Raw genomic sequence first — 26,312 nt, 5'->3', positions numbered from 1 at the left:
CAGGAGTATAGGCGCCGGGCTGTATGGTAGTTTGCAAACTTAGGAAACTGCCAAAGTGTTTTCCAGTGTGGCCTCACCGTTTTATATTCCCACCAGCAATGTGTAAGTGATTCAGGTTCTCTACACCCTTGCCAGCATTTGGTGTTGTCACTATTTTTTCCCCCAAGGGTTTTAAAATTTGTTACTTCTAAAATCAACATTTTAAGAACTTGGCTAAGCCTGTGCAGCTGGTGGCACTGAGGCCCCCTTCTGGCCTCTGGCCCTGCAGACCAGCTGCACAGTCTGCTGGGCTGTTTCTGGATGCTTCCCAAAAGTTATTGGCTAAGAGACAGCAGCTTAAGGTCATTGTCCCACCCGTCCGCACCAGAGGTCACATGTTTGAAAACTCCCATCTTGATCACACTTCTTGTAGAACCTGATGTTCTCGGATTTGGGGGGACGGGCTAAAATTTCCTTGGTCGTCTCCAGGGATGGGTGATGCTATCGATGTGAAGGTCACTGATGGCCTTCAGAAGGAAGAGGGAGGAGGCGGTGAACTCCCACCAGAGCACTGGTGAGTGTAAACTGGTTTCAGAGGAGGGTTAGGAAACTCTGGAGCGCCCTCCTATCCCCCTCCCCCCGCAAGACAGAGCCCATGGCCCACTTGTACCCCGAGTGGCAGTCCTCACACACCCGGGATGCCGCAAGGAGCTGCAGGCCGACAGGGTAGCTGCCACACCAGCTCCCACGCCGCCTTGTGCCGGGATGGTGCCCATGGCAGCCCGGGCGCCCGGCCCAACCCAGGCCTCCATGCAGGGTGGCCGGGATGGTTGGGTGCAGGAAGTACAGTTGAGCCACAGCTGGGGGAGGTGGCCCTCAGCCTGCAGCAAGTGGCTGTCACTGGATGAGCCCGAGGAGCCGGAGTGGGGTGGGCACATTGAGGAGGTGGGAGGAAGGACTCCACGAAGGACCAGTCCCCAGGCTGGGGGCGCCTCCTCTGGGCTTGCAGCCTTTGTGCCTCATGCTGTGCCCAGGCTCCTCCTTGCGCCCTCTGGCCGTTGCACTCAGGGTCTCTAGTTTTAGGTGTCCTGGTTGTACTGTCTTGTTTAATTCACATATTCCTAATGGCTGATGATGGCCAACATCCTTTCCTCTGCCTATTTGCCATCAGCACCGCTGCCTCCGACATCATTTGTTCATTGCCTATTAGGGTTGTTTGTTTTTAAGCTTAAGTTTTGAGAGTTCTTTACTACATGTTCCTGTCCTTACGTGTCAGATATGTGGATGGCTGATACTGTATCCCACTCTATAGCTTGTCTTTTCGTAAGCTCCACAGCCTACATGAGGCTTGAACTCAGGACTCTGAGATCAGGAGTCGCCTGCTCTACCAACTGAGCCAGCCAGGCGCCCCCAGTCTCGTTGTTCTCTTAACATAGTCTTTGGCAGAGCAAAAGATTTTACTTTTAATGAAATAGAATTTATCAAATTTGTCTCGTATGGCTTGTGCTTTTGGTGTTGAGTCTAAGATCTCTTTGCCTTGTTCTAGATCTCAAAGATTTTCAGTGTTTTTTCTAAAGGTTTTATGGTTTTACATTTGATTTTTGTATGAGGTTTAAAACTTAGGTTGAGGTTCTTCTTCTTTTCTTTTCTTTTCTTTTCTTTTCTTTTCTTTTCTTTTCTTTTCTTTTTTCTTTTTGCTTATGGATGTCCAGATGTCCAATTGCTCCAGCACCATTTCGGGCTATCTTTCTTCCATTGAATTGCTTTTGTACCTTTGTAAAAAATCAGTTGGGCACATTTGTGTGGGTCTCTTTGTGGGACCTTTATTTGCTTCCACTGATCTATATGTCTGCCCCTTTGCCAGTACCATGTAGACTTGATTACTGTACCTGTAATTGTGTAGACTGATACCTCCAGCTTTATTCTTACTTTTTGTGATTGTTTTAGATATCCTGGTTCCTTTGCCTTTCCATATAAATTTTAGAATAATCTTGTCTTTATCTAAGTAAAAATCTTGTTAAGATTTTGACAGGAACTGTGTTATATGTCAATTTGGGGATAATTGTCATCTTTACTGAGTCTTCTTATCCAAAAACATAGTATATCTCTCCGTTTATTTATCATCATCTTTGCTTTCTTTCACCAGCATTGTATAGTTTCCAGCATACAAGTACTGTAAACATTTTGTTACACATAAATATTTTACTTTTTTGAGCAATTGTCAATGGTATAGTATTTTTAATGTCAGTCTCCATGTGTTCAATGCTAGTATATAGAAATACAGTTCATTTTGGGGACCATCCTCTAACCATGCTGAATTTATTTGTTAGCTCTAGGTGTCTTTTTGTACATTCTTTGGGATTCTCTATGTAGATAATCATATCATCTGCAAAAAGGAATAGTACTATTTCTTCTTTCTAAACTTTATACCTTTTATTTCCTTCTCCTTGCTGCACTGGCTAGAACTTTTAGCACCATGTTAAGTATGGGATGAGAGCAAACTGCCTTACCTTGTTCCCTCTCTTGGGGGAAAGCGTCCAGTGTTTTGGCGCTAAGTGTAACGTTAGCTGTTATGTTTTTTCTTCAGATGCTTTCATAAGTGAAAAAGTTCCCTTCTATTCCTATTTTTCTAGGAGTTTTTTTGTTTTGTTTTGTTTTTGTTTTTGTTTTTTTATTAAATGAGTTGTATTTTGCCAAATGCCTACTCTGTACCAACTGATGTGATTGTATGATTTTTCTTCCCAATGCGTTTGTAAAGAAAAGTACTAGAACTGAAGAATTTGTATATAAATAGGAAACTTGAAAGGTCATAAAACAGCATAAATCAGAGAATTAAATTTCCCTTCGTTGATTTTATTTCTTTTGTAGGTTTTTATATGAGCACAGCAAAATATCTAGGAACGTTTGAAGGCATGGGACAAAAATAGTAATCTTCAGTTTGTTATTGTAAATAAAGCAGCAGTAAAAATTTTTGTACATATATTCTAGCATACTTCTATTTCTACAAGATAGAGTTCTGGATGTGGAATTGCTGAGTCAAAGACTATGCTTTTTTAAAATGTGGGGTCAATTCAAAGTATGTGAAATCCTCTTGCTTAATTGATAAGATATCCTTTCCCTTAATTGCTACTTCTTCCTTGTATTGACACTTTTTTTTTTTTTTTTTTTTTAGATATATTTAATGGCATTTGTAGTATGGGAGATTGGAGAGATGATTGGGTTTCTTTGCTTTTTTCATAATTTTTAAAGGTGCTCTTTCTTTGAATTTGATTTTTATTTATCTATTTATTATTTTTTTAAAGATTTATTTATTCATCTGAGAGAGAGCATGTGTGTGGCCAGGGGCGAGGGGTGGCGGGGAGGGGTGCGGGGGGCTGAGGAAGAGAATCTCAGCAGACTCCCCACTGAGCGAGGAGCCCATGGTGGTTCAATCTCAGGACCCTGATATCAGGACCTGAGCCAAAACCAAGAGGTGGTTGCTCAACTGACTGAGCCAGCCAGGCATCCCTTGATTTTTATTTTAAAAAAATAAAACTTTTACCAGAGTATACCACATTTTAAGAAAAGTGCACAGACCCTGGTACCTGGGTGGCTCAGTTAGTTTAGTGGCCGAGTCTTAATTTTGGCTCAGGTCGTGATTTCAGGGTCGTGGATCTGGGTGTTGGGCTCTGTGCTGGGGGTGGAGCCTGCTTAAGATTCTCTGTCTGTCTCCCCCCTCCCCCAAAAAAGTGCACAAATCATAAATGGACAATTTGATGAATTTACAAAGTGGATATGCTACCCATTGCCAAGAAATAAAACATGACCAGCAACCCTAAAACCCTTTCATGCTTGCACCATCACGCCATTTTCTCCCACTCCCAGTGTAAATAATTTAACTTTTTACACCATCAATTACATTTCTGAAATATTAACCGTAATTTATATGAGTGGAATTATAGAGTATTTTTTGTGTGTATCTGGTTTCTTTGTTCTCATTCATGTTTGTAAGATTCATCTCTGTTGTAGAGGCAGTAGCTGGTTTTCATTGCTGTAGTATACTATTACATTTTATTAATATGGCACAATTCTATGTTAAAGTATTGCAAATATCTGGTTATACTCTGTAACTTGTTTCTTCATGCTTAATGGTTTATTTTGATGAGCAATAGATACTACTTTTACTGTAGTCCAATTTATACATTTTTCTATGTCCTTTTAAAGAAATATTGGTCTACCCTAAAGCCAATGAAGATGTTCTCCTTGAACTTCTAAGGCTGCTGCTGCTTCTTTTTTTTTTTTTTTTTAAAGATTTTATTTATTTATTTTGGAGGGAAAGAGAGAGAACACATGAGCAGGGGCAGAAGGAGAGGGAGAAGCAGACTCCTCGCTGAACAGGGAGCCCGATGTGGGGCTTGATCACCAGGCCGCTGGGATCATGACTTGAGCGGAAAGCAGACGCTTACCTGACTGAACCACCCAGGCACCCCCTAAGGCTTGTGTTTTTGCGTGTAAACTCTGTTACAATGAATTCATTCTTCATACTTTTTAAAATGGAATTTTATTAAAAAATGGACGTTAAATTTTATCAGATGCCTTTTCAGAGCAGTCAAGCTAGTTACTTGATTCCCTTCCCACCCCCTGTTTTTGTATTTAATAATATTGTCATCTTCCTTGTGCCTTACATGCAGTCCTTTCCCGGGAGGCCCTCTTCTTAATTGTAGTGGGTAATTGAAAAATGTGTTATGGGCTCTTTTCTAAGGTTTTATGTGGGGTATTTCATTTGTTCTCATTAAATGAAGTTCATTTGTAATTTTTAAAAATTCTTTGCATGTGATGCTCTTAACTATTCTGCATTTGAAGCCATCTCTCCATGCTTTTGTTGTTGTTCTTTGGAATATGTAATGGAAGAATTTTTCCTTTGAGTGTTTGGAAAAATTTTTCAGCAGCTTTATCAGTGCTCTTTTTAGTTTATTTTTTTATTATTATTTTTAAAGATTTTATTTATTGAGAGAGAGAGACAGAGTGACAGCACGAGCAGGGGAGCAGGGAGGAGAGGGAGAAGCAGACTCCCTGCTGAGCAGGGAGCCCCGAGGCTGGGTTCCATCCCAGGATCCGGGGATCATAATTTGAGCGGAAGGCAGTTGCTTAACCGACTGAGCCACCCAGGTGCCCCCTCTTTTCGGTTTATTGATAAATTTTCTCATTCTCTTAGTTTTGGGTTTCTCTTTTTTGTGTCTTTTTGTTTGTTTTATGTTTGATTTATCATCTTTTTACATAGCTATATTAATTCCATATGTATCAGTAAATATTAGAGAATAGTTTATCACAAAAGCTCATAATCTTTTATTAATTATATTAGTTATTATTATTTATTATTAACTCACATTTTCTTTCCTCTTACAGATGAATGAGACTATTGATCTGTGTTGTATTTTTAAGTGTGATTTTTTTTCTGCTATATTTTCGTTTTTAAAATCTTTTTTGTGATTATTTTTTCATTTACTTTTTAGCTTGTAACTCTGTTCCATTTCTAAAATCTCAGTTCATTTTGCTCTTGCTTTTGTTTTTTTAATTACTAAGGTATTTAGAGTGGTAAATTTTTTTTCCTTTGGTTGACTGCTATGTATTCTGGTAAAATTGATGTTTCTGCTTAAAATATTTTAGTATGTTCTGTAGTTTTTTTCTTGACGTGTTGACAATTTAGGAAATATGTTATATGTTTCTTTCAGCTAAAATATAATTTATTATTAATCACATGTATAATTACATATTATACATAAGATATGTATATGTTTTATGCATATTTCCAAGTGAGTGGACATCTTTTAATTCTGAGAATTGTGTATGTGTTTGTAATATCTACCTTTCGGAATTTAATGAGGATAAGAATGATTTCTTTTTTTAAAGATTTTATTTATTTGTCAGAGGAAGAGAGAGAGAGGGTATGCAGGGAGCAGCAGGCAGAGGGAGAAGCAGGCTCCCTGCTGAGTGAGGAGCCTTATGCAGGACTTGATCCCAGGACCCTGGGATCATGACCAGAGCCGAAGGCAGATGCTTAACTGACTGAGCCACCCAGGGGTCCCAGAATGATTTCTAATTTCATGTATTAATAGCTTGTTGTCTTATTTTTTAGGTACTTCTCTAAAGAAATTAAAATCACATTGTATATATTTTAAATTTGTTCTTTAGATTGAGCATTTCCTCATGTAATTAAATATTTTTAAATATTTTTAATAGCTGTATAGTATTATAAAGATCTTTCACAGGCTATTTAATGAAAGCAGTTTTTTTTTTTTTTTTAAAGATTTTATTTATTTATTTGACAGAGAGAGAGAGCCAGCGAGAGAGGGAACACAAGCAGGGGGGAGTGGGAGAGGAAGAGGCAGGCTCCCAGCGCTCCCGGTGGAGCAGGGAGCCCGATGCGGGGCTCGATCCCAGGACCCTGGGATCACGCCCTGAGCCGAAGGCAGACGCTTAACAACTGAGCCACCCAGGCGCCCCTAATGAAAGCAGTTTTATTTGCTATTTAAATTGTGTTTTACAGTACCTTTATTTGTATTTTTTAATTTAAATTTTATGTATTTTAGAAAACAAACACGTGGTGTGACATTCAGAGGGAACAAAAAGGGTTTACAAAGTGTGTCTCTGTCTCTTTCCCACCCTCCCCTTCCCATGAGGCAGCCAGTGTTACTGGTTTGTCGTGTTTCTTCCCAGGGCTCTTTTTTTCATAAATAAGCAGATACAGGGGCGCCTGGGTGGCTCAGTTGGTTAAGCGTCTGCCTTCAGCTCAGGTCATGATCCTGGAGTCCCTGGATCAAGCCCCACATCCTGCTCCCCACTCAGCAGGGAGTCTGCTTCTCCCCCTGCCCCTCCTGCTGCTTGTGCTGTCTCTCTCACACTCTCTCTCTTAAATAAATAAATAAATAAATAAATAAATAAATAAAATCTTTAAAAAATAAAAATAAGCAAATACGTATGCACGTTTTCCTTTTTCACACAAATGGCCATCAGCATCTTACTTTTTTTCACTCAGCATATCATGGAGGTGACTTATATCAGTACATAAAAATTCTCATTAATTTTAAGGCTGCAAAGTGTTCTGATATATATTTAATATATATACATGTAACATATTATATATGACATGTATATAATATTAGAAATTTATTTTAGCACACTTACTGTTCCTTGATATTAAAATTGTTATGATACTTTGAAGTTGAGAATGTATTGATTGAGATTTGCTCCTTGTTTAAAAGTGTAGGTCTCTAGCTTGTATTCTTTCCCTCACTGCCCTTATTTGAGACATAGTTTGCCTTTCTTAGTGAGGAATGGGTCAGGCATTGGGTTACAGAGTTACTGGCCCCTTTAAAGAAGTGATGGTGGAGCACCTGGGTGGCACAGTCAGTTACACATCTGCCTTCAGCTCCGGTCATGGTCCTGGGGTCCTGGGATCGAGCCTCACATTGGGCTCCCTGCTCATTGGGGAGTCTGCTTCTCCCTCTCTCTCTGCCTGCTGCTCCCCCTGCTTGTGCTCTCTGACAATAAATAAAATCTTTAAAAAAAAAAATAAAGAAGTGATGAGCTCACTTCTTGGGGGGCTGAGGAAGGGAGTGCATTAGGTATCAGAGGCAGTATATAAGGAATTCTGAGATTGAAGGTCCTAATAATATAGACTTCTAAAGTTTGTTAAATACAATAACATAAAAAAATGCATGAAACATAAAAGTAGTGCTTAAAAGATTATAAAGGGAACACCCGCGTGACCCCATCCAAGTCAAGAAATAAAACACTGTTGCACATAGGGGGCCTCTTCCAGTCACGACTCTGTCCTCTGCCCCTGCTGGTAGCCACTTTCCTGACCAGTACAGTATTTGTGTTGATTGTCTTTATAGCTTTATGACCTAATTATGTATTGCTGAACAGTGCAGTAAAATTGTGCCTGGTTTTGGATGTTTTCCCCTGGTGTTTTTAGATATCTGAACTTCTGTATCCCCAAGAGCAGTCTTGAGGAGGAAGAGTCAAAGAGGATATGTGGGAAGTGAAGGGGTAAGGAATCCTACACATCTTGTCTTAATGAAGTTTGGGGACATCAGTCTTACTATTATTAGGTGAACTTGAGATCTTTTTCATACCACGTGATGGAGCTATATATCCACTGTTGCTAGGATTCTAGAACTAGCTCTGGTTTGGTTCTTTGAAGTACTGCTTCTGAATCACCTATTTGCTCTGACCAGGGGATGGTCCAGCCTGGAGGTCTCTTTATGTGTCCATTCTGTTCCCGCCTGTGTTCCTCTGCTGGGCATTTTTAACTAACTGTTCATGCTTAAGTGCCCCTGTGGATTGCAGAAGAAAAAAAATTTCTTACGTTTTGCTTTCTTTTTGTTATTTTTCTTAACTAATCTGTAAAAGCTATGGAGTTTAATTATGGACTTTATTCATAAATGTCTGTTCCTCTCTCCCCTTTAGCCACCTCAAAAGCTTGAACAAATCAAGAGTTTTCCTTTTTTTGTGCAGAGCCCATTGCATTTGCTAGAAATACAGGTGGAAAGTGGCACTGTGGTCTGGATCATGCCTGATTTTTTAAAAAACAATATTCTTTATCAAGAGGCCATGGAAACAGTTTTGTAGTTGAGTTATTTTCAAACTTTTGTGATGCTACTTAACGCCACAACCAAGTACGTGCAGAGATAATTGTAAAACCCACTGAGGTTTCATGAACAGTGCCCTATGTACAGTTAACTCTGACCTCGTTTATTCTGTTTTAATTTCATTAAAAATAAATGTTGATTGGGGACCCATTAAATGGTCTGCAGGATCCTGCAGTAGGTCACTGCCTGCAGTTGAAAGGCTCCATGGTTTTCTAGAGGAGGTGGTTAATGCTTAGGGATTACACGGAGTTCGGCAAACTAGCGTTGTGGTGTGGTTAGGAGTGCGGACTCGGAGAAGTACAGGCTTGGCCTCAAACCCTGGCTCTGTCACTTGCCAGTCTCATTCTCGGGCCTCAGCCTTCTCTAACGTGGGAACGGCAGTCCCTGCCGCGGGGCTTTGGGGATTAGGCCAGAGACTGTCTAGCTGTAAGGGAAGCATTAATGTGCACCTGCTGGAATTAGCTACTATTCCTTGTTTTGGGCCTTACTAGATTTTCTCTGACTTCTAGCCCAGTGCTCTTTGTACAGATTGCAGCATCTGCTGTGACAGGAGTTGTGGGGCAGCGTTAAGTAACAGAGCAGGTGGATGAGCGTTGCTTAGTTGATGGGCTTGCCCTCTGGGGTCAGTTCAGGTGACTGCTGTGGTCTGAGCTCAAAAATTCTGCTCGTTTATTATAGGGGTAGAAACTGCATAAATCTCCAGGTGGTCACAGTGCCTTCGGTGCCAGAGATCTGGTCTTCCTGCCCTCGTTCACCGGCCAGAGGTTGACGCTAGAGAGGGAGGGAGTGAGCGTGAGTGTCTGTGTGTGAGTGTGTGTGTGTGTGAGATCCACTCAGGGGAAGGCCACAGGACATAGTCTCCTGTCTGAGTCTTCTCTCTTCTTCCTCTCATATTTCACATTTAAAATCCATTTCCTCCCTTTCTACCCACCCCCCTTCTAAATAATGACCAGCGTTTATGTTTTGGATAACAATCTGTTTTTAAAAGGAATTGTAGCAAATTTATACATGAGAATTTAAACAAAATTAAATTCATATAAAGTCTTACTCTGCAGAGAAACTCATTCATTAACATGCGGTGTTTTTTCTTCCAGTCTGTTTTCATGTATTAAAAAGAAGGTGTAATAATACAGTACATTCAAGCACCTTTGTAATGAAATTAAAAACCGAACTGGTTCGATAGCTCTAGATGAGTAGGTGGCAGAGGAAGGACAGAGTTGAGTTGGGGAGACAGTGACCTCTTACTGCTTCTGAGACTGAGGAGTGACCTACAATTTCATCTGCCCCCTCAGGTATTCTGGAACGAATAAGAAATCAACTTTAAAAGGCTTCCCCATTTTCAGCTCTTTCTCCCTTATTTGATGTGCACCCCTGAGGTCAGAAGAGCAGGTCTTTATGGGTGTTAGGCCGCTGAAATTAATACCCCATTAGATTGCTGGTAGAGTTGCTGTTTGTTGTGGAATATGAAAGCTGAATTGTTTCTGACTGTTCCACCAAGCATATGTATGCTAGCCAGTGCTTTTCAGCCGCTTCAGTTTCCTAAACCTGTGGTCCCACCCCAGTCCTGACAAGAACCGGGGCGTGATGCAGGGAGTTACGTACCTTCCACCACAGTTCCTGGATGACACGTGTGCTCTGGAAATGGTGACCTGACATGAAGACAGTCTGTTTTCTCTTTTCCCCACAGACTTTGAAGCCAGCTTCATAAGGCTGTTGGACAAAATAACTAATGGCTCTCGGATTGAAATAAACCAAACAGGTAAGCTCTCTTTCTTCCCGTTCCTGAAAGCACCCACATGTACTACTGAAGTAGTCCTCTACTTCTCATGCCTTTTGACCGTATAAATACTCAGGTGCAAAGAGCCAATTTCCTGTCTGGGGTACAGTTGTGCAGAGATGTATGTGAAATCTGCTGGTGTGTAAGGGGCATACAGTTGATTTATAGAAGTTAGAGAGCTGGAAATTTCAGATCAACAAACAAGCACCTCTTTTTCAACAACAGAAATACTTTACACCTAATATTTATGCACAACTTTTCAAAGTCCGTTTATTTATTTTGTCACAATAAAATTTTACAGCCAACTCTGTGAGGTAGTCGCATGTGCTGAATTTTATGTTATTTTTTTAATGTTGTCTTTTAAAATAAGTATGCATGGGGCACCTGAGTGGCTCAGACAGTTGAGCGTCCAGATTTTGGTTTCGGCTGAGGTCATGATCTTGGGGTTGTGAGATTGAGCCCCGCAATGGCGCTCCACGCTCAGCACAGAGTCTGCTTGGCATTCTTTCCCTCTTCCCCTCCCCCTGCCCCCACATGCACATTCTCTCTCTCTCTCAAGTTAAGAAAAAAAGTCTTAAAAAAATAAGTATGCACAAGTAAATGCAAAAGATGTGCAGATCTGTTCACCTGTTTCTTCTTCCGTTCCCTCCGTGAGGGGCAGCTGCGGTCACAGCCCGGGGTGTGTGCCCTTGACTCTGTTACATGCCTTTGCTTGCATGGGCGCGTCTGTGTCTCAAGCCGCCAGCAAGGTCATGCTCTTCATACTGCTCTGCATCCAGCTTTTCTGCACTATCACAGATGTCTCAGAACTTTCCCTGCCAGGTATTTTGCAGGCCCATCTCAGTATTGCAGTGGGCCTACTAGAGTATTCTGTTGTATGGAGGCATGATAATTTATTTAACTGCTCCCTCTGATAAACATTTAGGTTGGTTCTAGCTCTTTGTTTGTTGGCTCTTAGAAACTCTTTTCTTGACCTTGTATGGAAAATTGTGGCTCTTTGTTTGGCTGGCTCTGTAAACTATTCACCTTTGCACATATAGTCCACAAAGGAAACTGTGAACTTTCTCATTCATTGGTACTCATAAGAAAGAAGACAAGGTTGCCCTAATAAGTGTGCCCTGCATCACATGAGACTCACTGATCCATAGCTGCATTCGGCCCTACCCTTTGGAGAATAAATTTCAGGCATGAGACTTCTGATGCCCTTTGCAACCTGTGATTCCTCGAGTCTTCCTTGACTTACTTCGAAATTGCTGGAGATTTAAAAAATTTTTAATTTAAAAAATAAATTTTTTAGCAATTTTTATCGGTGATTCAGAGGGTTCATAATTCTTTTCTGGTCATATCTGCACCTTAAATTGGAAAGTAAGACATTTTATATGATCCTGCTTCTACCTCATTCTTCCTGCCCCACCAGAGTAGAAGCCTTGATTTTGATGATCTGACCAATTTCTCACTTGGTTAATTTGCAGACATAGATTTGCAGACTTTAGTGATGACATGGTGTCTTTTTTTTTTTTAATGAAACTCCAAATTTTTTTATTTTATGAAACTCCAAAGAGCTGCTTTCCTTTTGAGTGACCAAGCCTAGCTTTCTTTCCTCTAATGTTAAATTTATTGGTAAATTATGCCAGAAGGCAGTGGCAAAAGATTTTGAGTAGCAGCAATCCCTTGTTCACCCATTTATGCACCCCCTCCCCCAGATAATCTAGAATGTTTTACTTTGCTTTTCCCCCTAATATGTACACCCAGTAAGAAACTTTTTGGGTGATACGAATATGTGAAAGAGTGAATAAAAATAAGAGTTTCCACTAAAGCTATTCAGTAATTTTAGATCTTTCCATTTGTTGCTATTAAATTAAAAGAGCTACTATTAACAGAATTAAGTGCCATCAAGTACTTGCCTTCTCTAGGAATCCTGTTGGTGAGTGCGGCCTATGGGAAATCTCATTTCAAGGGCCCAGAAGGACCTGCTTGCTGGTGTGATGATTTTGGCATGTTATTTGTAAAGCCCCCCACCTGCAGGCAGAGTGTGCTTTGGAAGATCAGGGCGCCTCTTAGGATCTCTCCTCTGTGCCCTGCCACGACTTTGGCAATGCAGTTGCTTAGGGAGGGGTTTAATTTATTACCGTTTATTAAATTACACTCACAGTTTATTATTGTTACAGGGGCTTGACAGTAATGAGTCAGCTTTTGGAGTGAAGTGTGGGCTCTTAGGAATGGCATTTTGAACTTCTTGGATGCCCTTGTCAGCCTTTCCCCTTGGGGTTTATTGCCTTCGCTGCCTTTGTGACACTTAGTGTTTTTTGTTTTGTTTTGTTTTGTTTGTTTTTTCTGCTGAATGTGGCTCTTCCTCCGGTGTAAGGAACGACCTTGTATTACCAGCCTGGACTCCTGTATGGTGGGTCTGTGGAACATGACTGTAATGTCCTTCGCAGCATTGGCTACTACCTGGAGAGTCTTCTTTGCCTGGCTCCGTTTATGAAGCACCCGTTAAGAATTGTTCTACGAGGAGTAACCAATGACCAGGTTGACCCTTCGGTGAGTAGTGAGTAGTTTTGTCTCTTGCAGCAACCCGGCGTTAGAGAAACAAGTTCCTGATAAAGCACAGGTTTGTTGCTGAGTGTCTTTGTTTTGTTATTTACCGTGAGATTTAGACATTTGTCACTCTAGGAAGCAGATGAACCAAGACTTGCAATCATCAAATTCAGTGACGATTGTTAACATTCATCAAGGTGCCTTTCATTGTCGTGTCTAAGAACCTTCAGAACAGATGTGCGCAGTCTCATCATGGTTGACATGAAATATGGCTCTGTTGGCTCAGGTGCTTGAGAGCGGAATCTTCTTAAGGTCATGTGATGGCTGCGACTGGAAGGCAGCAGACCAGAATTTTAGACAGAAAATAATAATATCTCCTTGGCATTGCTGTAGCATAATCTTGACTTACTTGGGTTTTAACCATAAATTTTAGGACTTTTCTTCTTCTGAGAAGAGTTGGCAGATTTAGAAAAAGGGCAAAGGCAGGGAAGGTAAATGTGAATTTGGATAGTTTGTGGGCACCAGCAAGCTGCTGCTTTTTTTTTTCTTTTAAGGTTTTATTTATTTGAGAGCGAGAGCACAAGCAGTGGGGAGGAACAGAGGGGGAGGGAGAAGCAGACTCCTTGCTGAGCAGGGAGCCCGACATAGGGCTCGATCCCAGGACCCTGGGATCACGACCTGAGCTGAAGGCAGATGCTTAACTGACTGAGCCAACCAGATGCCCCAGCAACCTTCTTATTAAGCATCCCAATTTACCTGCATGTGTGGGGAGGATAGTTTAATATACATGTGGGATTTTCACTGTGGCCATCATAACTGTCTTAGTGCTCATCTAGGATGGGTTTTGTTGTGTGTGAGTGTGTGAGTGAGAGAGAGAGAGAGAGACAGAGATTAGAGCAGTTCTGTCTAGGACTGCCTTATACTTCTCTTGTATGGAGGGAAGGATCTCCACCTTTGGATTCTTTGCTGACCACAGAAGGTATCGTAAAGCTGAGGGCCATGATGTGAAATACATACCAAGGACAGTTGTCTTCATCTTTACTGATAGTGGACCAGGACCACTGAGAGAGTGGCTTCTGAGGCAGAATGTGAAGTGTGTAGCTTCCTAACCAGGAAAAACCAATTAGGTGATGCAGTGAGTCCCAAAGCGGAGACTGTTGGTATTCACTCAGACGTCTGCTAAGGTATAAACCTGGTTAATGTGTTGCTAGGCACTAAAAGACTTATTCCTCAGTTCTTGGGAATTTATGTACATAAACTCTTCTCTTAGGATCCTGAGTACGGTGCAAGATCTGAAATTCTCAGTTGTAAAGCAATGTTGCATAAACTGTTTAGAATTTTAAATATATATTTATTTGAGAGAGGGAGGGGAGGGGCAGAAAGAGAAACCCAAGCAGATTCCCCGATGGGCGTGGAGCCTGACACAGGGCCCAGTCTCACCCGCCTGAGATCATGACCTGAGCTGAAACGAAGTGTTGGATGCTGACTGTGCCACCCAGATGCCCCCCCTTTTAAAGATTTATTTATTTAAACTGTTTAGAATTTTAGACTAATTTCACATGATTGCTTTTTACCCCCTGCATTTTCTGAGGGTTCTAGGAAACTACCTTTCAGTTAAAAGTGTGAGAGGAGGCCTCTATATTTTTAGATTGGAGTGGTGTAAGGAGGAGGAGCCTTGCATAATGGGAAAAGCTCTGAAGCATGCAGGAAACTTGGGCACTGTAGGTCTCAGTTTTGTACTTTTTTTTTTTCTCTCCCTATAATTGCTAATAATCTTAAGAGCTGTTTCCACTGGCATTATTTAAAAAAAGTTTTACATATTATTAGCCAGTGACAAAGCTTAACTGATGAATTCCCCAGAAATAATATTTAATTCTTGAATGCAGAGCATTTTTTTAAAAGATTTTATTTATTTATTTGACAGAGAGAGCACAAGCAGGGGGAGCAGCAAGCAGAGGGAGAGGGAGAAAGAGATTCCCCACTGAGAAGGGAGTCCGACACAGGGCTCAATCCCAGGATCCTGGGATCATGAGACCTGAGCTGAAGGCAGATGCTGAACCGACTGAGCCACCCAGGCACTCCCTACATGCAGAGTATTTAAAAAATCAGTTTTCACATGTTGCAGAGCTCTCTGCTTTTGCTAGCAGCGCTACTAAAATGACCTTGGTTAGTACCTGGCTCCAGACCAGGATAAAATAAATACACCTAGTCCTGGATGAGAGTAACTTCTTCAGCCTGTATCTTCGTCATTTCAAGCCTTCTCTTGAATGTATGGCTGCCTGGTTCATGTCCACTCTGCGCATGCAGGGACGAATTCAAAGAGTTCCCTTCTGGAACTCGATCTTATGAGTTGGACAGCCAAGAAGGCAGCTAGGGAGACTACAAGGTCATCCCTGTCAGAGGTACAAGCAAAGTGCTGAGGGCGGGAGAGGGTTTTCTAGAGGAAAGGAAGTCAGAGTCAGTCTCAGATATTAGGAAGGTGAGGGTGAATTGGAGAGGTGTCAGCTAGATTGAACATTATGGGCGTGGAAGTGGAAAGGAAGGGACAGGTCTGAAGGACATTGTGGAGTGTGAGACTTCTTAACTTGAAAACTGATTGGAGATGGGATAGGGGGAATTGGTTATAAATTATTCCAGGATTTCTATTCTTGACTGGAAGGATAGAGATCAGATAGCATTCGACACAGGGAAGAGGAGAATTATGATAGGATGATGGATGATGTGTTTAATTTTGATTCTCTTCTCTGGGATATTGGCAGGATATTCACATTAGGTTGTCCAGCTGGCAGTTAGAAATTATTGTCTAGAGCCTCAGAGATGGGTCATCAGGATCTTACCTATTGATAATTAAGTCCTTAGAAGAATGAGATTGACCAGTGCCAAGGTTGAGCACTGGTAGCTTTGTGATTTAATTAATCCTACAAGTGTTCTTTCGTCCGGCTTGCACAGTGTGGTGGTAGTGTGTGTATCCGAATCGGTGGTTCATGTTTGAGACCCCAGATTTTATATTATAGTAGGTTGAAGTGGCCACACTGGGTGGCCATCAGCTGGACCTGCATGGCGTGGCCCTCTTTGGATAAATCGTGAGCTCTCCTGTTGGACACAGATCTTAGCTGACCTCATGATTCATTAAAATTCCCTTTCTGGCCTCTCTGGGCTACATGGTTCCTGAGACTGAGACTAGAGGAGGAAGAGGAAATGAATGTTTAAGGTGTGAGTGGGAGAAGAGGGGCTGGAGACAGTGACCATGGAGATCAGAGTCGAGTTCTAAGAAGCGGGGGGTGACTCACAGAGCCAATTTTTGTAGGAACTCACTCAGGGCTGGGTGGGGAGATTCAGCAGTGAGAAGTTGTGTTGACCTTCAAGAGAGTGGTGTCATTGGACTGTAAGGACAGGCATGGGTTGAGGAAAGAGTAGCAAATAGAACCATGGAAAACTGGGAGATTCTTCTAGAAGGTTGGATAGGATGATTCTTTAAGAGCTGAGTTTTTGTTTTGGTTTGGTTTTTGTTTTTTGAACGAGGGGAAACTTGATCCTGCTTGTGGGCAGAGGAGATGCTGTAGTGGAGAAAGGAACAAGTGAATAAAAGGAGTGGGGGTGTTTGTAAGGCCAACTCCAACAGTGGGAGGGATGAGGGTCGACAGTGGAAGTGATGGGGTGAGCCTTGTGCAGGAATAGGGACATTTTCCCCTGGGGACAAAAGGATAGGACGTGGGAACAAATTCTGAGGAGAAGAAAAGTTCAGGAGGTCTCCTCTGATTCTTAGTGATTCTGTACCAGAGCCACTGGTCAAAAGGCAAGTGAAGATTCCAGTCTTTTTTAAAAGAAGTACAGTTACATCTGCTGTGTGCTGGGCACTCTTTTGGGTGAACCTGTGTTCCTATGTATGCATCCTTATTTATTTAATTCTTATACCAACCCTGTGAGATGGATGCTCTTATCACTGTTTCGGACAAGGTAGCTGGGAGCAGATTTCTTCCCTTTTTCTTTTTGGCTTGGATCTGGTCAGTTTCTGTCTGTTGACTGATTGAACTGAAGGGTAATGCCTTTGCCCTCAGGTGCCACCTGGGTCAGACTTTTGCCTGTAATCACAGAGTACAGCTCCGTTTTCCTTAAGCAGAACTTGCAGACCATCCCCACTCTGCTAAAATTAGAGTGTGTGGAGCTAGGGGAGCATGTCCAGTCCAGCCCCTCATTTTATGCAGGAGGCACCCAAGGCACTGGGGGTGTGGGGGAGTGTCCGGGTGTCACAGCAGGTAAGAAGCAGAGAGGAACTCAAGCCCCCATCTGCCTTTCCAGCCCTAGTCCCATGCACCATGATGCCTGCCCTCCGTGTCAAGTGGAGAGTGAGTCAGGAGACAGGCCCACACCTTGGGGTACACTGGGGCTTCTGGTTGACCTTCAAAGTCAATTTGACCTCATCCTTTTGACTCCCAGTATAGGTCGGATAAGCCAGAAGTGATGCACTGTTTTCTCGCCTTTCTTTCCCCCAGGAGAGCTGGTGGGTGCCCAGTTCCTGGGAGTCATGCCCTCAGAGCAGCTTATATCCGTGCATCCCCCACTTTTCCCAGAGTCTGCTTGGACCTTCTCCCCAGTTGCCCTTCATTCTAGCCTAGACTGACTGCTCCATTCTGGCAACCCCAAATGCATATTTTATGTTTTTAATGTGTGTGTAGCTTTCATATTTAATTAAATTAGCTAATCTTCAATGAATTTTCCTCGTAGTGCTTCTGCCCCACCTGATCCATTCTGAACTTGTTCGTAGGCTTCATAGGTCATTTCTGCCTCTGGTTAATTTTGTGGTATCAGAATATTCAGTTGGGGCCTGTTCTGTGCTATGAAGCCTTATTGGAGTATCATTCTGCTGCCTATTTGCTTGTTGAGTTGGTAGCAGCTTGGAGACAGGTGAGCCCCATACCCGAGAGACAGGGAAGTTCAGACATTCGGGATTTTCTGACCTGAGGCCACACAGCTAACTGGAGGCAGAGCCTGGACCAGGACCAGACTTTCTCCCTCCGCGCCCTGCTCACGCTGCCTGCCCTCGCCGCCTGCTGATAGGGTCAGCGCCTGCAGGCCGAGGAGAAGCTCTGTTGCGTTGGGAGCAAGTGATGGAGTGATTTTCCTTCCCAAGGTGCTGTTGAGACAATGTTCACTGACTTGTTAGCTGACCTGATTTGAATGTCAGCCTATTCCCGCTTGGAGTGCCACCAGCTTTAAACATTAAACAACCATGTCTGAAAAAGAATAATAAAAAGGGCTGATATTTTCTTCTATAGCATTTATGCCAATAAGAATGAGCAGAAGTCGGGGCCCTGGGTGGTTTAGTTGGTTAAGTGTCTGACTCTTGGTTTTGGCTCAGGTTGTGATCTCAGGGTCCTGGAATCGAGCTTCGCGTTGCGCTCTGAGCTCGGCAGGGAGTCTTGTTTGAGGATTCTCCCTCTTGCCCTGTGCAGCAACCCCCCCCCCCCCCCCCCGCTCTCTCTCTCAAATAAAGAAACTAAAAAAAAAAAAAAAAAAAACCAGAATGAGCAGAAGTCCCAGTTTGTTTTCTGGATGAGCTCAGCAGTTTCTTGATGCTTTTTGCATATGCATGTGATCCTCACGATGACTTGTAGGGTAGGCGTATGATGTATCAAGTGAGGGAAGAGGGGCTCAGAGAAGCCAGTGGCTTGTAAAATTGCAGTCTTAACTTGGGAGCAGAGCTGACCCCTGCCCTCATTAGTAAGCCAGTGTGCTTTCTCCTCACAGGACTGTATCATCTACCCGGTTTCTAGACCTCATCCTGCTTCATGGGCTCTTTATTCTTTCCACCTCTTAAGGTTTATTTTTTTATTTTTTTAAAGATTTTATTCATTTATTTGACAGAGAGAGACACAGCCAGTGAGAACACAAGCAGGGGGAGTGGGAGAGGAAGAAGCAGGCTCCCAGTGGAGCAGGGAGCCTGATGCGGGGCTCGATCCCCGGACCCTGGGATCATGCCCTGGGCCGAAGGCAGACGCTTAACAACTAAGCCACCCAGGTGCCCCTATTTTTTTATTTTTTTAAAGCTTTTATTTATTTATTAGAGAGAGAGAGAGAGAGAGTGCATATCCGAGCTGGGGGGAGGGGCAGAGAGAGAAGGAGACTCCCTGCTGAGCAGGGAGCCCGATAAGGGGCTTGATCCCAGGACCCCAGATCATGACCAAAGGCAGACGCTTTACCATCTGAGCCACCAGGTGCCCCTCAAAGTTTAATTAAACTTTTTTTTTCTGAAATAATTCTACAGGTTGATGTTCTTAAGGCAACAGCCCTCCCTCTGTTGAAGCAGTTTGGAATAGATGGTGAATCATTCGAGCTAAAGGTAAGAATGTGTGCACTGTTGGCTGTGAACATGTGTGTCTCTGTTGAACTCATTGGAAGATCTGTAGGACGCAGTGTGTCTGTGTGTGTCACATTTGAAGTCACCATTGAGAAGACCCACAGGAGTCACGAACCAAACATTACAGACTTGGCGCCGAGAAGGGACTCGAGCAGTTGCGTGTACTTTGTCTGGGGTGACGTTGTGCACAACGCACATGTATGGACTCCTTTATGCCTCATAGCAGCTCCGCCGGGGAGCAGCTGAGCCAGGCTTCTGGCCACACTCCCTCTCTAAGCGAGATCATCCAGATCTAATTCGTGTCTGGGGCCTTCCAACCTGGATGCCCCTGAGAATTTTTAGTGTTTTTAAAACCTAGAAGTAATTTAAGCAGCTGTTTGCTGTTGAAAGGAATTATTACATCAGTAAGTTAACTGGATATCTTAAGCTGTTTATCATCTCTGCTTCTTAAGTTAATGTTTTAAACAAGGGAAGTGATTTCATTTTTATTTAATAAAATGAATTTTGATGGATTAGTTAATTGTACAGGGAGGAGAAACAGGTTCCTGATGGTTAAGACATGGAATGAGCCACTCATTGTAAGCATGAGGGAACAGGCACTCGTGGTGAAGTGACCCACTGGCCTGGGCCTGGGGACGTGCTGGCTCTGTGTCTGCTGCCCTTTCTGCCACATTGTTTGGGGTCCCCGCTCAGCACGCGCCCTCTCGGTGCTAATGTGAGGTGCTGATGATCTTGAAGGGATTGACACATTGGATACGAAAGAGTTAACCGCGTTCTAAGGAAGAGCCCCTTGACCTAAACCAGCCAGGTTGGGTATCAGGGTCACTGACTCTGCGGCATCCTCACCTCTTCTTTCTCACCACCCGTGCAGGTGGTGCGACGGGGAATGCCTCCTGGAGGAGGAGGGGAAGTGCTCTTCTCCTGTCCTGTGAGGAAGGTCCTGAAGCCCGTCCAGCTCACAGATCCAGGAAAAATCAAGCGTATCAGAGGGATTGCGTATCCTTTGCATTTGATTTCAGATTTTTTATCTTTTACTTGCCTCACGAAGATAAGAATGACTTAAAACAATTTACTTCTTCCCGGAGTCATTTATGTTTTAGACAATAGTCTTGGAGAAGTCTTAACAGTGAAATTGTAATTGTTGGCTGAGATATAATGTTTTATTTTCTGTCTCACCATGACTAGACCGATCCATTACTTGTTTGTTTGTTTTTAAGTTAATGCTGAAGTGAACAACTCCCGGGTATGTGCTGCTCTCCTGAGGGCTTTGGTTTAGGGGCCACCAATGCACCGCAGTCCTTCCCTCAGAAGAGCTCGTTGTCTGATGAGGCAAACATGCACAAACATGCAATTCTGATATAATGTGTACAGTGGTGTAGACAGATGCACAGTGGGTTAGGGGAGCTAAGAGGATGGCACATTTTGTCTGGAAGATGTAGGAGGGCAGGAATCATATCTACTTATTAAGTGGTTACTCTGCATGCACTGTGATAATATAACTATATACTTATTTTCTTTACAAAAAACCACTTTATGAATATCCGATTTACATACAAAAAGCTATACATATTCAATGTGTACAATTTGATAACTTTGGAGATGAGTATATGCCTATGAAAACCAGCAGCATAGTAATACCAGAAATGTATCTGTTACCTCCAAAAGTTTCTTTCTGCCCTCTATTTTTTTTAAATTTTTGCACTTTTAATTTTTTGTGATAATAACACTTGACATAGATCTACTCTCTTAGCAAATTTAAGAATTTATTGGGGCACCCAGCTAGCTCAGTTGGTTGAGCATCTGAGTTTTTTTTTTTTTTTTTAATTTAGGTGTTTATTTTTGTAAAGATTTCTTTTTAATTTTACTCATTTGAGAGAGAGCACGAGCAGGGGGAGAGGCAGAGGCAGAGGGAGAAGCACACTTCCCGCTGAGCGGGGATCCTGACATGGGGCTCGATCTTAGGACCCAGAGATCAAGCCCTGAGCCAAAGGCAGACGCTTAACCATCTGAGCCACCCAGGCGCCCTGAGCGTCTGACTCTTGATTTCGGCTCAGGTTGTGATCTCAGGGTAGTGGGATTGAGCCCTGCGTCGGGCTCAGGACTTCATCTCGGCATGGAGTCTGCCTGGGATTCTCTATCTCCCTTTGCCCCTCTCCCTGCTTGCTCACATGTTCTCTCTCTCAATAAATAAATAAATAAAATCTTAAAAAAATAAAATAAAATGTATTTTTTAAACCCCAGTATAATTATCTTAGCAAATTTTTAAGTATATAATCCAGGCATTATGGTACACAGTAGACCTGTGGGACTTAGTCATCTTGCATAACTGAAACTTTGTACCCTTTGACTGACAGCTCCCTGTTTGCCCCTCCCTGCAGTCCCTGGCAACCACCATTCTACTCTCTGCTTCTGTGAGTGTGACCATTTTAGATTGCTTATATAAATGAAATGATGCAGTATTTGTTCTTCTGTGTCTGGCTTATTTCACTTAGCACACTGTTTTCCTTGTTCACCCATGTCACGAATGACAGCATTTACTTTGTTTTTTTTTTAAGGCTGAATAATATTCCATTGTATGTAAATATTACATTTTTTTTATCTATTCATCTTTCATTGGAGATTTAGCTTGCTTTCATGTCTTGGCTATAGTGTATAAAGCTGAAATGAATGTGGGAGTGTGTTTAGTTTCTGTGGATATGTACCCAGAAGTGGGACTGTAGGATCAAATGGTAGTTCTGTTTTTAATTTCTTGAGGAACCTCTATACTATTTTCCATAGTGACTGCACCAGTTTGCATTCCCATCAACAGTGTATAAGGATTCCTTTTTCTCCATACTGTCAGCAATATTTGTTATCTTTTGTTTTTTGAGCATAGCTACTTTAACAGGCATGAAGTGATAGGTCATTGTGGTTTTGATTTGTATTTCTCTGATGAAGAGTGAGGCTGAGTACTTTTCCACATCAATGTATGAACATCTCTGGGTTTTCTGTGGAGAAATATCTGTTCAGGTCCTTTGCCCATTTTTTAATTGGGTTTTATTTTATTTTTAAGATTTAATTTTTAAGTAATCACTACCCCCAGTGTGGGGCTTGAACTCACAACCCTAGATCCAGAGTCGCATACTCCACCCACTGAGCCAGCCAGGGGCCCCTGAGTTATTTTATTTTATTTTTTTTCCTATTGAGTTGTATGAGTTTCCTATGTATTTTTTTTTCTTATGTATTTTAGATATTAATCAGAGGTCTGAATTGCAGACATTTTCTCTCATTCTGTGGTTTGCCTTTTCACTTTGTTGTTGTTGTTGTTTTTAAGATTTTATTTATTTATTTGACAGAGAGAGACACAGCCAGTGAGAGATGGAACACAGGCAGGGGAGTGGGAGAGGAAGAATTAGCCTTCCAGTGGAGGAGCCTGATGTGGGGCTTGATCCCAGGACTCCGGGATCACACCCTGAGCCAAAGGCAGACGCTTAATGACTGAGCCACCCAGGTGCCCCAACTTTGTTGTTTCTTTTGCCCTTGTTTTGGTATTCCATCCAAGAAAGCATTGCAGTGCTAAAAAGCTTTTCCTCTGTTTTTTCTTATAGGAGTTTTATGGTTTTAGGTCCTAAGTTTATCTTTAATCCATTTTCAGTTGATTTTTCTATGTGGTGTTAGTCTGTTGAACAGATATGTGCAAATTTATTTGTGGGCTCTGTACTCCGTTCCCTCGCTTTGCATGTTTTTATGCCGGTACCATGCTGTTTTGATTATTGTAGCTTAGTAATATATTTTGAAATCAGGAACTCTGATGCCTCCAGCTTTGTTCTTGCTCAGAATTGCTTTAGCTATCTAGATTCCTTTGTGGTTCCATATAAATTTTAGAATTGTTTTTTCTGTATCTATTATTTTCTGTTTCTGTTATTCTATAAAAAATACCATTGGGATTTTGATAAGGATTGCATTGAATTTGTAGATCACTTTGGATAGTATGGACATTTCAAGAATATTAATTCGCTCAGTCCATGAACGTGGGCTGTCTTTCCATTTACTTGTGTTTTTAAAAATATCTTTCATAAGTGTTTTATACTTTTTAGTATACAAGTCTTTTACCTTCTTGGTTTAGTTTATTCCTAAGTATTTAGGTTTTTTGGGATGCTATTGTAAATAGGATTATTTCCTTGATTTCTTATTCAGATTGTTTATTGTTAGTGTACGGAAATGCGAGTTGATTTTTTATCCTGCAACTTTCAAAAATTCATTTATTCCAGTAGTTTTTGGGGGGGTGGGTGACATCTTTGGGATTTCTACATATAAGATTATGTCATCTGCAGACAGATAATTTTACTTCTTCCTTTCCAATTTGGATTCCTTTCATTTCTTTTTCTTGCTTCATTGCTCTGGCTAGGATTTACAGTACCATGTTGAATAGCACTGGCAAGAGTGGTCATCCATGCTTTGTTCCAAATCATAGAAGAAAAGCTTTGAGTTTTCCACCATTGAAGATGTTAGCTGTGGGCTTTTCATGTATGGTCCTTATTTGCGTTGAGGTAAGTTTCTTCTACACTTAATTTGTTGAGAATTTTTAATTATGGAAGAGGTGTTGAATTTTGTCAAGTGCTCTTTCTGCATCTGTTAGACAATCATGTGATTTTTGTCTTTCATTCTGTTAATGTAGTGTATCACATTATTTATTTGCATATGTAGAACCATCCTTGCATCCCAGGGATATATCCCACTTGGTTATGTCATATGATCCTTTTAATGTATCATTGAATTTAGTTTGCTAAAATTTGTTGATAATTTTTGCATCCATGTTCATCAGGGATATTGGCCTATAGTTTTCTTTTCTTGTAGTGTCTTTAAGGTCTGGCTTTGGTATCAGGGTGATGCTGGCTTCATAAAATTAATTTGGAAGTGTTCCCTCTTCAGTGTTTTTGGAAGTTTAAGGATTAGTATTAATTATTCTTTACATGTTTGGTAGAATTCACCAGTGAATTGATTAATCTGGTGAAGCCATCTGGTCTTGGGCTTTTCTTTTTTATGAGATTTTTGGTTACTGATTCAGTCTCCTTACTTGTCACTGTTCTATTCAAGCTCTAGTCTTGATGTAGACTTGGTAGAATTTATCTGTTTCTTCTAGGTTGTCCAGTTTTTTGGCATGTAATTGTTCATAGTAGTACCTTATGATTAAAAAAAAATTCTGTGGCGTCAGTTGTAATGTCTCCTCTTTCATTTCATTTTATTTGAGTCTTCTCTTTTTTCTTAGTCTAGCTCAGGGTTTGTCAATTTATTTATCTTTTCAAAAAATGACTCTTTTGCTGATTTTTTTTCCTATTGGTTTTCACATTGCTGTTTCATTTATATCTACTCTATCATTTCTTTCCTTCTGCTAACTTTGGATTTTGGTTTGCTCTTTTTCTGGTTAGGCTGTTTATTTGAGATCTTTTCTTCTTTTGTAGAAAGAATGTAGGTGGTTATCACTATAAAATTCCTTCTTAGTACTCCTTTTGCTTTGTCCCGTAAGTTTTGGTATGTTGTGTTTTCATTTTTGTTGTCTCCAGGTATTTTCCAATTTTCCTTTTGATTTCTTCTTTGGCCCCATGTTTGTTCAAGAAAGCATTCATTTTCATCTGTTTGTGAATTTTCTCATTTTCTTGCTGTTATTGATACCTAGTTTCATTCCATTGTGGTTGGAAAAGTACCTGAGGTGATTTCAGCCTTCTTAAACTTGTTATGACATGTTTTGTAACCTACTGTGTGATCCTGGAGAATGTTCCGTATGCACATAAGAAGAACGTGTATCCCGCTACTGTTGGATGGAATGTCCTGTGGGTTTCTGTTAGTTCCTCTTGGTTTCTAATGTTCTTCAAGCCTTCTGTTGCCTTACTGATTTTCTTCCTGGATGTTCTATCTGTTATTGAAAGTGGGGTAAGAAGTCTACTATTACTGTTGTATAGCTATTTCTAGATCTGCTGATGTTCGCTTTATATATTTAGGTGATCTGACGTTGAGTGCATATATGTTTATAGTTGCTATATCTTTCTATTGATTGACCTTTTTATCATTGTATAATTAACTTCTTTGTCTCCTGTGACTTTAAAATCTCTTTGGACTTCGTCTGTTTTGTGTGATGGATGTATAGACAGTCTTACTCTCTTTTGGTTCCCATTTGCATGGAATATGTTCACTTTCAGCTTATATATGTCCTTATATCTAAAGTGAGTGTTTATAAACAGCATATAGTTGGATCTTGTTTTACCCATTCAGCCACTTTTGTTTCTTTTGATTGTAGAGTTTAATCCATTTATATTTCATATTTTTTATTTTTAAGCCTCCAAGTGACTCTTGAGTTTACTTGCATTCTGTTTTGCGGATGGGAAAACCGAGGCTTCACAGGCTGAAGGAATTTGCATCCACATCACACTTTTCATAATGGCAGGGCTGGGATTTGGGCCCTGTCTGATTGCAGCCCAGTCTTTGAACCTCTGCTTTTTCTTAGAGGAGGGGAGGGCATTTGGATTGAGCATTGAGGAATAGAGGCCTGTGAAGTGGAGCAAGGAAGGGGTGCTCCAGGCAGGAGTGTGGGCCTGTGTAGATGCAGTGGCATACAGTGGTTCTGGAGGTGGCAGGCCATGCAGTGTGGCCTGAATGCAGGCCTGTCATTGGTGTATGGGAGTAGAAGATGGGATGTGAAAGATAGGGCAGGAGCCAGTGAAGATTGAAGGCCATGCTGATCAGTTGGCTTTCATTCCAAAGTCTGTAATTTTCTAGAGAGAGAATTTCCAAAGTAAGAGAATAATGTCGGTGGTGCTGAAAGAACTTTTGGCTGATTTTGGCTCATTGTACAAACTTTGGACGGTACAAGTTTAAAAAGAAAATCTTACCACCTAACAGTGACCACTTAGAGGCAAAGATACTAGGGAGTCATTTTGCCCTGAAGAGGTTGGTGAGGGTAGTGACTAGAGCATGGGTGAGGGCTGTGAGTTTACAGAGATCCTGAGGGCAGCATACGTGGGAAGCTGTCCCCACCTGGCTCTGTGACAGA

The 26,312-nt window shown here is 41.6% G+C and overlaps 1 protein-coding gene across 1 annotated transcript in view; it reads left to right on the top strand.

Moving 5' to 3' along the window:
• RCL1 (RNA terminal phosphate cyclase like 1) overlaps positions 1-26,312 on the top strand; it is a 57,546-nt gene that overhangs the window by 6,866 nt on the left and 24,368 nt on the right. The window contains exons 2-5 of the mRNA XM_026519243.4: positions 10,300-10,371; positions 12,755-12,930; positions 19,193-19,267; positions 20,157-20,281. Of these exons, the coding sequence (XP_026375028.1) occupies positions 10,300-10,371; positions 12,755-12,930; positions 19,193-19,267; positions 20,157-20,281 (448 nt within the window). The remainder of the gene's footprint in view (positions 1-10,299; positions 10,372-12,754; positions 12,931-19,192; positions 19,268-20,156; positions 20,282-26,312) is intronic.

This window comes from Ursus arctos, unplaced genomic scaffold, assembly GCF_023065955.2.
Source record: "Ursus arctos isolate Adak ecotype North America unplaced genomic scaffold, UrsArc2.0 scaffold_33, whole genome shotgun sequence".
Taxonomy (NCBI): domain Eukaryota; kingdom Metazoa; phylum Chordata; class Mammalia; order Carnivora; family Ursidae; genus Ursus; species Ursus arctos.
This window is presented reverse-complemented; position numbering and strand designations above follow the sequence as displayed.